The sequence below is a fragment of the Capra hircus genome, chromosome 28 (assembly GCF_001704415.2).
Source record: "Capra hircus breed San Clemente chromosome 28, ASM170441v1, whole genome shotgun sequence".
NCBI lineage: Eukaryota > Metazoa > Chordata > Mammalia > Artiodactyla > Bovidae > Capra > Capra hircus.
This window is the reverse complement of record NC_030835.1, coordinates 21338948-21354394: the sequence shown is the minus strand read 5'-3', so window position 1 is coordinate 21354394 and position 15447 is coordinate 21338948. Positions and strand designations below refer to the sequence as shown.

The 15447-nt window shown below is 39.0% G+C and overlaps 1 protein-coding gene across 1 annotated transcript in view; it reads right to left on the bottom strand.

Annotated features, from left to right (window-relative positions):
* The window catches only part of DNAJC12 (DnaJ heat shock protein family (Hsp40) member C12), a 43369-nt gene that overhangs the window by 15337 nt on the left and 12585 nt on the right, over positions 1-15447 (bottom strand). The window contains exons 3-4 of the mRNA XM_005699094.3: positions 10908-10986; positions 1726-1865 (exon numbers count right to left, since the gene is read on the bottom strand). Of these exons, the coding sequence (XP_005699151.1) occupies positions 1726-1865; positions 10908-10986 (219 nt within the window). The remainder of the gene's footprint in view (positions 1-1725; positions 1866-10907; positions 10987-15447) is intronic.

Genomic DNA, 15447 nt, shown 5'->3' with positions numbered 1-15447 from the left:
GTGTTTGGAGATAGGCCATTAATATTTAATGGAAAGACATCTGCAATATAAATTAGAACAGGGACTTGGAGAAAAGTTTTTGAAAAATCCACAGCTAACTTGATATTAGCAGTTAAAATTAAGTAATACAGTTCAGTGGATCATCAAGAAAAATGAACTATAAATCAAAAGGCATTAAAATAGCAAGGGTCACTAATTCACTAGCAGTTACAGTGTATAATACTCAAGAGAATAGAAATATGGTTATATAGAGGTGGCAGAACAATGTTTAGTCAGAGTTAACAAGGAATTTTGGATATACAAAATGTAGAAGAAAAATCCTATTTTTGAGTATGTGAAGCTAAGTCACTATTTTTTTAAAGATTTTCTAGATATTTTGTTTGTATATTCAACAGTCTTATCGTTAGTCCTTCATAAATAATTAACCAACCGTAAACAAATCATATGAATATACACTGCATTCTAAAATGAAATGAAGAAAACCATTTACATGTTATATAGAGTGGCTTTCACTATATACTTTGAGAGTTTTGCATTGTTCTTCCCCATTACTTCAAAGACGCTCCCTCACTGGTACAGGTCATTTATCAGTGAAAAATCAATTTGATCAAGTCCTGTTTAAATGAAAACTATTAAGAAGGAATCTGAACATAACCCTGAAGAACTGGAATTTAAGAGATGTGAATCACTTTATACATTTATTCTAACATGTCCCTGAACACTTCCTTATAAGGTAACTTCTCCATTTTTAAGTCTCATGTTATAGAAAAGTATCCCTGTAGGGAAAAAAAAAAAAAAAGGCAGATTAAAAAAATCATGTAAATCATGACTAAGAATGTAGAAACCTTTAAAATTACATTCTCTCTGCAATCTACAATGGTCCATGGAAGGACAAAATAAATATATAACATAAAAGTTATAGAGATTATTTTATATTTGGTTTTTTAAATGGCGTGGAAGAAAATAACAGAATGGTTTTAAAAGTCTCTCTGCATCTATCCAATAATTCTTTTACCAAAATAATAACAGGAATAGTTTATAAATTTCTTTGATTAATCAGGTCCTGTTTTTATTGACTTTATTAAGTTTTGAAAAGAGAACAAGCTCATATGAACTAAAAAGATGGAGCATATGAATTTGCATTGGTTCAAACTTCAGCAGTGTTATATGAGCAACTTGAGAAGCACAGTTATCAGAATGTATCAAACAATAGATGATAACAGGAAGCATATGTATATACATATTCATGTATACAAATCTACATATACATATACAAACAGCCAAAGAGACTGAAAAGCATAGTCGGAGATTCTTCTGACCCTGATGTATTGCATTTCCTTTCACAAGATTTTGTAGACACTGCATTGTATCCAGATTCTACCAGCTTCTTGGTCTTTTCTCTCCTCTTGTCCACTGACACTTTAAGCTACTGGGCTGTGTGCTGTGCTTAGTTGCTCAGCCATGTCCAGCTCTTTGCAACCCATGGACTGTAGCCTGCCAAGCTCCTCTGTCTATGGGAAGTCTCTAGGCAAGAATATTGGAGTGGGTTGCCATGCCCTCCTCCAGGGGATCTTCCCAACCCAGGGATCGAAACCAGGTGTCCCACATTGCAGGCGGATTCTTTACCATCTGAGCCACCAGGGAAGCCCCTTTAAGCTACTATGTGAGTCTAATCCAGGGCAGCCTGAGCTTCAAAAATTCCCTTCATCCCAGAGAGAAACCTACCATTTTCACCGAGTCACTCAAAGCTTCCCACTGCTGGAATGACATTGACATCTGGCTCCTTCGCCACTGGTCATAGCGGGCTCGACTTGCTTCATTAGTCAAAATGTCCTTTGCCTTCTGCAGTTTCTGAAAAGTCTCCACTGGAAAACAAATCAGAAAATGAGCATGCCCCGGAGGAGTTATTTTAAATGCGCAGTCAAACTGATCTCACTGAAATATGTCTGTTATTTACCAGCTATGTAACCTTGGGCCAATTCACTTCATCAAGCTTTCTTTTCCTCGTTTATAAAGTGTACCATAAGGACAAGTGAGATAATGTATGCAAAGTACCTGGCTCACAGTTTATCCACTCCCTTTACTGAGCTCCAGTGATGTGACAGGTGCTATCCCAGGTGCTGATGATGCAGATATGAGCAACAGACATAATTTATCTCATGGGATAGACATTTACAAACATTGGATAAGTTACAATCTTTTCTGTGTGTGTGTGTGTGTGTGTGTGTGTGTGTGTGTGTTCAGTCACTCAGTCGTCTCTGACTCTTTGCAACCCCCTAGACTGTAGCCCGCCAGGCTCCTCTGTCCATGGAATTTTCCAAGCAAGAATACTGGAAAGCGGTAAAGAATCTCCCTGCAATGCAGGAGACCCAGGTTCAATCCCTAGGTCTGGAACAATTCCCTAGAGGAGGGCATGGCAACCCACTCCAGTACTCTTGCCTAGAGAATCCCATGGACAGAGGAACCTGGCAGGCTGCAGTCCATAGGGTCACACAGAGTCGGACACGACCAAGCAGCAGCAGCATGGAATCTAGAAAGATGATACTGATGAACCTATTTGCAGAGCAGCAATGGAGATGCAAACATATAGAACAGACTTATGGACACTGTCAGGGGTTGGAGAAGGAGAGGGTGGGACGAATGGAGTGAGTAGCGTGGAAACATGCACACTACCATATGGAAAATAGTTGGCCAGTGTGAATTTGCTGTGTGACTTGGAACTTAAACCAGGACTCTGGTGACTATTCTGTGACTAGGGGGTGGGATGAGTATAGTTTCTTGTTCACAACAACCTTATCAAGTGCATGTTATTAATATTAGTATTATTCACATTTTACATGATCTAAAGCTAAATGAGGTTAATGTAACTTGTCCTAAGCTACAAGTGATGGAGCCACAATTCAAATCCAAGCCTGCCAGGCTCTCCAGCTGGTGCTCACCAGGCTACACTTGACTGCCTCCTGCCCCTTCCATTTTCCTGCAGTACATGTTACCCTCTAATCCCCACTTTCTCCTTCATCTCTGAGGATAATGAAAATGTCATCATTCATCACTAAGATCCAGGTTGTGCCCTTGAGAAACTTAGAGTCTAGTAAGGAAGCAGACATATAAATAAATCATTTCAGTACAGTGTGCGAAAGAGAAATACAGAAGTAAGATTAATTGTGCTTGAGGGGTCAGGAAATGCTTCACTAGTTTCCTCTACACTTGGGGTCATCCTTGACTCTTCTCTTTCTTTCACATCTCATTTCTAATTCATCAACAAGCCCTGTTGACTCTATCTGTGGAGTCAGTATACCTTTAAACCATACCCAAGCTTTGACCTCTTGCCCCTGCCTCCACTGCCGTCACTCTAGTCCAAGCCACCATCCTCTCTTGGCTGGATGATTATATTAGCTGCTCAACTCATCTCCTTGCCTTTGCCTTGCTTTATCTTCTACACAGCAGTCAGAGTGGTCTTTTCAAAAATAAGTTATATAGGGGATACCCTGGTAGTCTGGAGACTGGGACTCCACGCTTTCATAGCTGAGGGCCTGGGTTCAACTAAGACTCTGCCAAGCCACATAGCATGGCCAAAAAAGGGAGAAAAAAAAAGGAAGAGGGACTTCACTGGTGGTCTGTGGCTAAGACTCCACATTCTCAATAGAGGAGGCTGGGATCATTCCCTGACCAGAGAACTAGATCCCATATGCCAGAACTAAGAGTTCACATGCTGCAACTAAAGATCCTGTGTGCCACATCTAAGAACCAGCACAGCCAAATAAATAAATAAAATTTTAAAAAATTTTAAATGATCTTAAAGAAAATAGAAAGTAAAAGAAATCACATAATATCACTCCTCTGCTCAAAATCACTTCCACTTTTACTTTTCATTTTTGTTGGAATTAAACTGAAAATTCTCACCATGGCTATTAGGTCTGACATGCTCTGCCTGCTCTCTACCCTTCTCTTCCTTCTCCAACTTCATTTCCTCCTACTTTGCCCATCTCCTTCACTACAGCCATAGTAGCTGCCCTGATGTTCCTTGAGTACACCAAGCACACTGCAGCCCCAGGACTTGGAACTTGCTGTCCTTTCTGCCAAGAACACTTTACCCTAAGCACTCACACAGCTTACTTCTTCCAGATGTCAGCTTGGGTATTGTCTTGTTGATGGAGTTTTCTCCAACCTTCTACATAAAATAGCTGCCCACCCCATCAGCCCCATTCCTTTATCACCCTTACTCTGCTTTACTTTTCTTCATGGTACCTGAGTGTGTACTAAGTCACTTCACTCATGTCTGACTTTGTGCGACGTTATAGACTGTAGCCTGCCAGGCTCCTTTGTCCATGGGATTCTCCAGGCAGGAATACTGGAGTGGGTTGCCATTTCCTCCTCCAAGGGATCTTCCCAATCCAGGGATTGAACCAGCATCTTTTATGTCTAACCTGCAATGGCAGGAGGGTCCTTTACCTCTAGTGCCACCTGGAAAGCCCCCATGGTACCTACCCCCTGACATTAGGTACAGTTATTTGTTTATAATCCTCCATGAGAATGCAAACTCCATGAGGGCAGAGACTTTGTTTTGTTATCTGCTGCCTCCCTTGTACTAAAGAGGTGTAGCAGGTGCTCAAAAAGTATTTGTTCAATGAATGAATGAGCAGATGCTTCCAATCTGAATGTGAATATAAAGATGTTCATAGAATGCTATTACCTAAGCTCCAAGCACCAAAAGAGTGACATACCCTTAAAACATTTTGTGAATTAGGCACCTTTTAATAGTGTTAGTGGGAAAAATAATTAAAATTATCCTGACAGTGCTTAAAAATACCTCATGGGAAGTAGTCAATATCCTCTGAAACAAAAGATGTTAGGACAATGTACAGTCAGTACTGATGGTACCACCATACCAATTGTGAAACTACTGAAATACTTCTGTACCCCAGTTGGTAAAGGGCTACTGTTCCTGAGCTCTCATCCCCCAAAACCACTACTTCAACTATTCCTTCAGCAACCAGAGATACTGCCCAACATGGCAGGGTTCCTCCTGGACCCTGTCCAAAGCTGAGCAGCACAGGTGCTTAATATATCATTAAATATTTAATATCACTGCTGGAGGTAGTAGCAATTGATGGATTAAAAGGAAAATCCTAAAGGTGGGGCTATTGAAAGAGAAGGAAAACAAATACATAAAAAACATCTTGCAATAGCTGCCAGCTCGAGTGAGTAATCCTTCCTGTTGCTGACGACAATGTAAATGTACCAAGATATAAACGGGATGTCACTTTTTCCAACAGAAATAAAAAGCTCATTAAATTATTACCATGGATGCACACACCAGTGACTACTAGAGCAGAGGTTGTAAAAATTTACATTTTTATCTATGATTCACCTTCTCTTTGCACATTATTGTTGGCCTCATTTTTCAGAGTTTCCGGAATGAAAGAAATTATTCTTATGTCAATCCCTCAACAGCAGATGATAAGCAGAAAGCAAAAGAGACCTTACCTTTCCTGTTAGGTGGCCTTTTCTTTGTTCCACACCTTCACCACATTTAATAAAAATGAGCTTGGATTTATATTTGTCCTTTAATATACCATCTAATCAAATGAATCATACAAGATAAACATGTACCAGTTCTGGGAAGAGAGATTTCATTTTATAAGCTTATATGAGCAAATGATGATGGAATACTTAAGAAACATTTCAACTTAACGCCCAATCTGCTTTGAAAATACAGCGGTCCTCTTAATTCATATTTCACAATAAAAATTATATTATTATAATAGCCACATTTTAACTGTAGGCCACTTAAAATTACTTGAGAAATAATAATGAGAAGAAGTCAGGATATGCTTTGAAAACAATCTGGAGGAAAATATATCCACTGTTAACAGTGGTTCTCTGGCAAAGAGAGATAAGAGCAGACTTTCACTTTCAACATTATTTAATACCGTATGTTCTTTTTATTCTAAGAGAAAAAAAGCAATAAAGAGTTTTCAAAGTAAGAAAACATTGAGAGATTGAAAGATTTCAGTTAGTAAAAGACAAAGAGTTCCCCTTCTTCAAAGATTCAGGTGTCTCTGAAGCCTGTAAATCAATAACAAAAATACCATTTCACAGGTCCTTAAGTTAGTCTGAAATCTCTTCAGGGTCAAAGGGAAGTTAATAAAGGGTTGACTTGAAACCATTAGTGTCACACACACACACACACACACACACATATACACACAGGACTGGCATGAGCACCAACCAGCGGCTTTTGATCTCAGTGACTCAATTTCTATAGCATGACCAGTCCTGCCTGCATCACCCACTGCAAAACGAGGATCTCAAAAAGCCTTAGATTTAGAGTTATTTTATGAGAGAAATGGCTAATATTTACTTACAAAAAAACTGCCCCATTTTGTTAGATTTTTATCTTGCAGTACTTCATAGAGCAAGAAAAGTACACTGAATCATAATTGCCGACATCCATTGAGTTCTTCCCACATGCAAAATACCTCATTTAATCCTCACAGCAGATACATGAGATTCCCAGGTGGTGCAATGGTAAAGAATCTGCCTGTCAAGGCAGGAGATGCAGGAGACTCAGGTTTGATCCCTGGGTCAGGAAGATCCCCTGGAGGAGGGCATAACAACCCACTCCAGTATTCTTGCCTGAAGAATCCCACGGACAGAGGAGCCTGGCGGGCTACAGGCAATGGGGTCACGAAGAGTCGGACATGACTGATCAATTGAGCACACACAGACACAGAAGAGGTGATGATATGCTATTAGTCTTCCATTCTGCCTAGGAGAACGCTGAGGCTCAAAGAGGTTGCCCAAAATCAACTAGTTCATAAGTAGGAGCTAGGAGCAATGCAGACAGACAGACCTGTGTTCTTGTCTACTCCTCCATCATACTACCAAACCAGTCATTTCAACAGCAATGGTTGAGACTACATTTAGCAAGCCAAAAAGGCATATTACACAAGTTTAATTTCTTCTACCCGCATTTGCTCTACAGGCTTAGCTTTTTACCTTAATGAAATGTGTTTCCAAAATCTGTCCAATATATTCTGGATTTCAGTCAAGCTAAAACCAGCATCAGGGTGAATTTTTGTTTCACATTTTAAAGTATTTTTATCAGTAACCTTAACCCTTCTGCAAGTATGTGAAGAACGACTTAAATTTTCAGGAAGTCATGTTCATCCAAATTAAGTAAATAGACGCTTGAACATGTTTGAAAACAATTTCTATCCAAAGGTTGAATCATCTATCTATTGCAAGCCTGAACAAAGGAAGATATTAGTGTCTGTGTATCTTTTCATTTTAAACAATATTTACACAGTCCAGTGTTTCTCTGAACAGGAAACCTTCAGGTCCCCGTACATGGAACTCCCATCACCATGGCAACTAGAATGGCAATGACTGCACAATGATTCATCATGTATCCTTAATGGAAATCATTTGCCGGGACAGAAAAACAACTCAACGCCATGCTTCACTGGAAGAGAACCCAGCTAAAGAATAATCTGTGGTGGTGGTTTTTTTAAGTGTTTATCAAATTTTTACAGTTTTATTCTAAGATACTATCTTAATATAAATTCTAGAAGGGTAACTAATATATGTCTCCTACAGAAATGTTCATGAATTCATTCTTTCACTCATTCAAGAAAGTTTGTGCACAAAGTAGCTGTCCTCCATGGCAGGTGCTGTGCATGCTATTTTGGGTGCAAGGCATACCATTTTGAATTAGATAAACAAGACCAGCTTCACACAGCCTCCAGTATAATTAATAAGCAAACAGTTAACAAGCTAACAATATAATATACAGTTGGCCACCTGACATATGTACAGGGGGCTCTGGGTAGCTGGGGCACACATGAATCCCAGAGGAAGTGATGGCCAAGCTGAGACCTGACTTGGGAGCATGACCCAGCCAATCAAAAGCAGGGCAGGGAGGTAAGCAGGCCTCAGGAATGTTCCTGGCAGAAAAAGCAATAAGTATAAAGGTCTAGAGAGTAGACATCAGGACACATTAAAGACCAAGGTAGTTGTTTTCTTCTTCTTCTTTTAAATAATTCCTTAAATGCTGGGACTTTTTAAAGATTCATTTTTGGCTGAGTCGAGTCTTAGCTACAGCACCCAGGCTCTCCACTGTGACCCACGGACTTCCTTCTAGTTGCGGTACGCAGGCTCCAGAGCACGTGGGCTCTTCAGTTTGCAGCACACAGACTCTCTAGCTGAGGCCCTCGGGCTTAGTCATTCTGTGGTATGTGGGATCTTCGTTCCCCAACCAGGGATTGAGCCCATGCCCTCTGCACTAGGAGTCAGATTCTTAACCACTGGACCACCAGGGATGTCCCTAGGAGCCAAAGTAGTGCTGAGTGGCTGAAACATAGGGCTGTAAGCGTGGTGGTGAAGAGAAAATGAGACTGGAGATGTGGGGAGGGGCACAACATGAAGGGGCTTATGCCTCAAGGCCCAGCAATGACAGAGAATGAACCACTGTTACATGCACAATCAAGGTGTAAAGATTACAGGTAAAGCAAAAGAAGCTTCACAAAAGAGTACATACCATATGATTCCAGGTATATAAAACTTAAAACTAGGCAAAACTAATCAATGATGATAAAGATCCAACAATGGGAAAGGGTGCTGGCACTGAATGGGACATGAAAAGGGACTTTTCCTGGAGTGGCAGAAATGTTCTACATCTTCATCTGGGCAGTGGTTAAAGGGGTTATATGTAGACAAAAATCTATCAAGTTTATACTTACGATTTTTTCACATTTGCTTTAAGTTATGTCTTCATAAAAAGGGAAAAAATCAAATGTGCAATGGTAATAGTTAAGTATCTAACAAAAGTTGACTCTATACATTGGAAAATAACCCATTTAATACAACCAAAGGGATCAGTGATTTTTAGAGAAAATTAAGAGCTTTAAGATAAGGGAAATTTTTTTTAATAAAAAGGAGTTGAGTTTTACCATTTGTGAAATGTGGAGTTAAAGACAAGTCTTAATGGGCTTTCCTGATGGCTCCAGGGGTAAAGAATCCACCTGCTAATGCGGAAGATGCAGGTTCAATCCCTGGGTCAGGAAGATCCCCTGGAGAAGGGAATGGCAATCTACTCCAGTATTCTTGCCTGGGACATCCCATGGGCAGAGGAGCCTGGCGGGCTACACTCCATGGGGTTGCAAAGAGTTGGACACAACTTAGTGACAAAACAGCAGCAGCAGCTGACAGGTCTTAATCATACTTTCCTTATAGAGAAATCACATATAGTACTTCCCTGATGGTCCAGTGGTTAAGACTCCACCCTTCCACTACAGGGGGTGAGGGTTCAATTCCTGCCCAGGGAAGATTCCATATGTTCCAAGACATGGCAAAAAAAAAAAAAAATCATAGGTATACACATACTAGACATATACCAATAGTAGGGTGGTACATACATGGACACGACTGAGAGACTGAGCATGCACATAAAAGGTGAGAGAAGGATGAATAATGAGGCCAGTTTTTGACAGAGAGATATTGAAATGTCCTCAAAAGGATATTTTCAAAAAGCAGTCAAAGCCACAGTTTGAAACTGAGGAATGAGAACTGAGTTAAGGATAAAATGGGAAGCCATCAACAAATAACTGAGGATTGAAAACCGCAGACTTCAACAAAATTATAGAGAAAAAGCGGGGAGTAAGCCCAGAAGAGAGTTTTAAACTTTTTTAAAGATTTTTTTATGTGTTCCATTTTTAAAGTCTGTATTAAATTTGTTACAATATTGTTTCTGTTTTATTTTTTGCTTTTTTTGGCTGCAAGGGATATGGGATCTTAGTTCCCCAGTCAGGCCTCAAACCTATACCCCAAGCATTGGAAAGCCCAGTCTTAACCACAGGACCACCAGGGAAGTCCTCAGAAGAGATTTTAGAAGGGAATCTCAGGACAGAAGGGAAGAAGTCACAACGGAGACAGAAAGGGGAGCCCAAGAAGTAGGAGGAAAAGCATAAGGGCATATCCTGGTAGCTAAGAAAAAGGAGTTTCAAGAAGATGAGCATGATCAACAGTTCCAAATTCTGATACTCAGGGAAGATAAGGACTAAAAGGAGTTGGCAGCCAAGAAGTTCTTAGTGACTATTACAAGCGCCATTTCCTAGAAAGCTGAGGAGGAAGTCAAACTTGGATAAATTGAAAACTGGCTGAAAGGGAAGTACCGATATCAACTGTGAACTTCTTTTTCAGGAAAATTGGCTCTAAAGGGAAGTACAGAGATAGAGAAGCAGCAGGAGGGAGAGAGGTTAAGAAAGGATTATTGTTTTGTCTGTATTTTTTCAAGCTGAGATACACAAAAGCATTTATATATAAATTCATGATCATGAAATTTAAAATATGATAAAGAAAAAGCAAATGTATGAATATATTATTATACAATATATACAGACCTATTCAGAAGAAGACACAGCAAGGTTCTCATTAAGATAACCACCTAGTTACAAATGGAAGTCACTGTTAACATTCAAAAATTGGTGAAAGGAAGCATAAAACTGGACGCATTTTTTTATTCTTATTGTTATTTTATTTATTTATTTAGGCATGTAGGATCTTAGTTCCCCAACCAGGGATCAAACCCACACCCTCTGCATTGGAATCACCGAGTCTTAACCACTGGACCACTAGGGAAGTCCCAATTGGACAAACTGTAAACCATGAAGCAGCACATTATAGCAGAAAGATAAATGAATATTAAGTGACTGCTATGAGAAAAAAGACCCTACCCGGTTTCCTCTTCAGCCTCCATCCAATAGTGCGAAAAATACTCTTTGGCATTAAATGAAAGAATAATTTTGAGCATAAATCGATACAAGAAAATGAAGCTACTATTCACTGGCTTTTTAGGTCTATATGCTATACATTTTCATGAAAAGCAACCATTATTAAATACTTACCAGCTTTGGAATTTTCAGGATGCTTGTCAGGGTGACATTCCAGGGCCCTGACCTTAAATTCTGCAAGGATTTGTTCAACCTAAAACAGAAATTAATGAATGAGGAATCCAACTTGAATGGCATAAAGGGAAAAGTAGGGTGTCAGTCCTTCCCAAAAAAGCCACCATGAACACCTACCTTTTTATTTTGATTCCTATCTGTATTTTGACTTTTTAGTCTAAGAAATTATTTTCTCAATCACAAAATTCAGGAAGTATCCAATAAACATTCTTATTCAAATAGTAGTATGCAATGACAATTGAACTTGCTACTGTATTTAGATGATGGTCCAAGACACCTATGAGTTCAGTAAATTTAAACATTAAAATTGGTCATATAGGTTCATCCTGCTGCTGCTGCTGCTAAGTCGCTTCAGTCATGTCCGACTCTGTGTGACCCCATAGACGGCAGCCCACCAGGCTCCCCCGTCCCTGGGATTCTCCAGGCAAGAACACTGGAGTGGGTTGCCATTTCCTTCTCCAATGATTGAAAGTGAAAAGTGAAAGTGAAGTCGCTCAGTCATGTCTGACTCTTAGCGACCCCATGGACTGCAGCCCACCAGGCACCTCCGTCCATGGGATTCTCCAGGCAAAAGTACTGCAGTGGGGTACCATCCTAACAATATATAAAAGGTGTGTTTACACACCTGAGTTCTTCAAAGGATGTTTAGCCACCTCTGTTATTCAAGATGATTGTCCAGTTTATAAATTACCCACTATAAAGTTCTTTCTTCTTTTTTTGTCCTTTTCTTTTCTATTAAGAATTTCACACATACACACAAAAAGAATTTCACAATTGGGGATGGAGGGGTTAAATAAAGGTAGTCAAAAGATACAAATTTCCAGTTAAATAAGTATTAGTGATGTAATGTAAAAATTGATACGTATAATTAACACTACTATACGTAGTATAGGAAGGGTGTTAAAAGAGTAAATCCTGAGTTCTCATCACAAGGAAAAAATTTCTATTTCTTAATTTGGTATTTATATAGATGATGGATATTCAGTAAACTTGTGGTAATCTGCACTTCAGACTTACAGTACTGTATGTCAATTATATCCCCATAAAGTTGGAAAGAAAAAAATGTTTCACAACTTAGGGGGAAAAAAAAAGGATAAACTTAATCATTTTGTTACCAGTAAACAGTTTGGTTAGAGATATTGACTGAAAAAACAGAGATTTCCGCCCAAACTAAAATGAGGTTTGAGGGCCATCTATGATTTTTGTTGGGTTTCACTCACCCATCTAATCCTTATTATCATGAATTATCAAGACTTGGCTTTATCAGTTATAATTGTAATGTCAACATCAGAATGCAAAAGTGGTTATGTGGCTCTTAGTATCTGACTTTTTGTTGTTGTTTAGTCGCTAAGTCATGTCCAACTATCTAATTGCTTTGTTTTAAATCCCAGTTCTGCTCTGTTGGTGCAGGCAAGTTATATAATTTCCATGTGCCTAGATTTCCTCATCTTTACAGTTCATGCATAATGTAACTCCAGCACTTAACACAAAGCCTGATCACAGTAAGAACTTAATAGCTATTAATTAAACCTCAGTGGTTAAGTTCCTTGAACTCATTTAACTTGATACTGGGGAAAAAAAGCTGAGTTTTCTGTTAACTAAGCAGTTGGAATTCAAATCCAATAATTCTTTTTGTTTCTTGGCTGGCTGCACAGCTTGTGGGATCTTAGTTCCTCAACCAAGGATCAAACCACAGCCCTCAGAAATGAAAGTGAATTGCCAGGGAAATCCCCAAATCCCATCAACTTAACCACTGTTTTACATGGGCCAGTTCTTCAGGCGTAGGACCTATTAGCAAGTTCCACATTTACTATGCACGAATCCATGAAAGCAAATTACCTCATTTGAGAATTAAATTCTCAAGCAGTTCAGTTCAATATTGTCATAAGAATCATGGGAGAAATATTTTTATCAGCTCCATGTCATCCTTAATCAACTCTCATAAAAAAAAATCTTCGCTTTTACAATCAAAGACAGTGTTAGATATGAGTAGGTTTAAAGCCCAGATTGATATCTCTGTTCTCTTCCTTTAAGTATGTCATGGGAGACCCTTGGAATAACAGGAAGAGATAGATTTCCTAGTATGAACTATAGTTATGTTTCCTCTTCCTGGGTGCTCCCTTTACCTGTCACCATAACCTGCTAATAGAACAAAGAAAATTGAGATTGGGACTTGTTTTAAAATTTTTTAATATTAAATATTTTAAAGACTCTAATAGCATTTTTTAATTAACAAGTAATTTATAAGTACTCACAAACTCTCTTTGAAAAGATTTCCATTGATACAGAATATTTTTTTAAAAAAAACCTTTATTCCTGGACTTTCCTGGTGGTGCAATGGATAAGAATCTGCCTGCCAATTTGATATCTGATCAGAGAAGATTCCACATGCCTCAGACCAACTAAGCCGGTGTACCACAGCTACTGAGCCCATGCCGTAGGGCCTCTGAACCACAACTACTGAGCCTGTGTGCCACAAATTCGGAAGCCCACATGCCTAGAGCCTGCACTTCTCAACAAGAGCAGCCACAGTAATGAGAAGTCCTTGAACCACAACAAAGAGTAGACCCCACTCACCGCAACTGGAAAAAGACCCCAAAAAGCAACGAAGATCCAGTGCAGCCAAACATAACACAATAAAATTTTTAAAACACTTCTACTTCCCTTCTCCTAAGATGACAGAATCCTTCAAGACACATTTTTACACACATTACATATTTATGTATATATCTTGGGGAAATTAATAGCACAAATGGATAGAAACTATACCTATATATCAAAAGTAGAGAGTTTGGGGGGTTTGTTGTTGTTTATTTCATTCCTATCCAATTTTTAAAAGTTAAGAATAGTGCATATCAGTCTATCATTACTTTTCATATTTTACTACCACAAAATTTATCACAGATCTCCTGTGTAGGGCTGGTTCTGGGAAAACTAACCAATAAAGTGGCTTAGTTTGTCTTGGGCACATTCAATTTATCTCCTGGCATAGCCACCCCATGTTCCTGGTGCCAACAGCAGCTCATGGACAACTGAGGCCCTTCATGTCAAAGTCTACTGAATTTTGCGTTTCTGACACAATGTCCAATGATCTGGAAAGCTGTCTGTTCTACTGGCCAATAAATATACCTTAAAAATCAACATTACTCATAATCAAAAAGTCAAAACATCCATGGATTATTATTACCAGTGTCACTGAGTATACAAGGAAATGAACTCACCTGTGCTTTCCTGGTAAGAATTTAAATGTTCTTTTAACATTTTTAGCAAATTTTAGCAAGTTTTCTATAAATCAATTGAGATATACATATATAAAGCTACGATAAACATAGATAGGATATTAAAAAGCAGAGACATCACTTTGCTGACAAAGGTCCATATACTCAAAGCTATGATTTTTCCAGTAGTCATGTACAGATGTGACAGTTGGACCATAAAGAAAGCTGAGCAACAAAGAATGGATGCTTTCAAATCGTGGTGCGAGAGAAGATTCTTGAAAGTCCCTTGGACAGCAAGGAGATCAAACCAGTCAATCCTAAAGGAAATATACCCTAAATATTCATTGGAAGACTGATGCTAAAGCTCCAATACTTTGGTCTCATGATACAAAGAGCCAACTCATTGGAAAAGACCCTGATGCTGGGAAAGATTGAAGGCAAAAGGAGAAGGAGGTAGCAAAGGATGAGATGGTTAGTTAGTGTCATTTACTCAATAGACATGAGTTTGAGCAAACTCCAGGAGATAGTAAAGGGCAGAGGATCTTGGTGTGCTATACCCCACGGGGTCACAGAGAGTCAGACATGACTTAGCAACTGAACAACAACAACAAAATATATAAATCCTTTAATTTTTTTTCATACTTTTCAATCCAACCATTTCAATTATAGGAATTTGGCTAAGAGGACAATTGAAGGTAGGGAATGGATTTAGTTATAAGAAGGTTCAATGAATAAAAAGTTATACATTTTAAACAAAAACCTGTGTGCCTAGTAATAGGATACTGTTAAAGTTAATTGTAATAGGACTATAGGATGGCATATTTTGCAGTCTATGCCAAAGCCTTTGACTGTGTGGATCACAATAAGCTGTGGAAAATTCTGAAAGAGATGGGAATACCAGACCACCTAACCTGCCTCTTGAGAAATCTGTATTGCAGGTCAGGAAGCAACAGTTAGAACTGGACATGGAACAACACACTGATTCCAAATAGGAAAAGGAGTACGTCAAGGCAGTATATTGTCACCCTGCTTATTTAACTTATATGCAGAGTACATCATGAGAAACGCTGGACTGGAAGAAACACAAGCTGGAATCAAGATTGCCGGGAGAAATATCAATAACCTCAGATATGCAGATGACACCACCCTTATGGCAGAAAGTGAAGAGGAACTAAAAAGCCTCTTGAGGAAAGTAAAAGAGGAGAGTGAAAAAGTTGGCGTAAAGCTCAACATTCAGAAAACCAAGATCATGGCATCCGGTC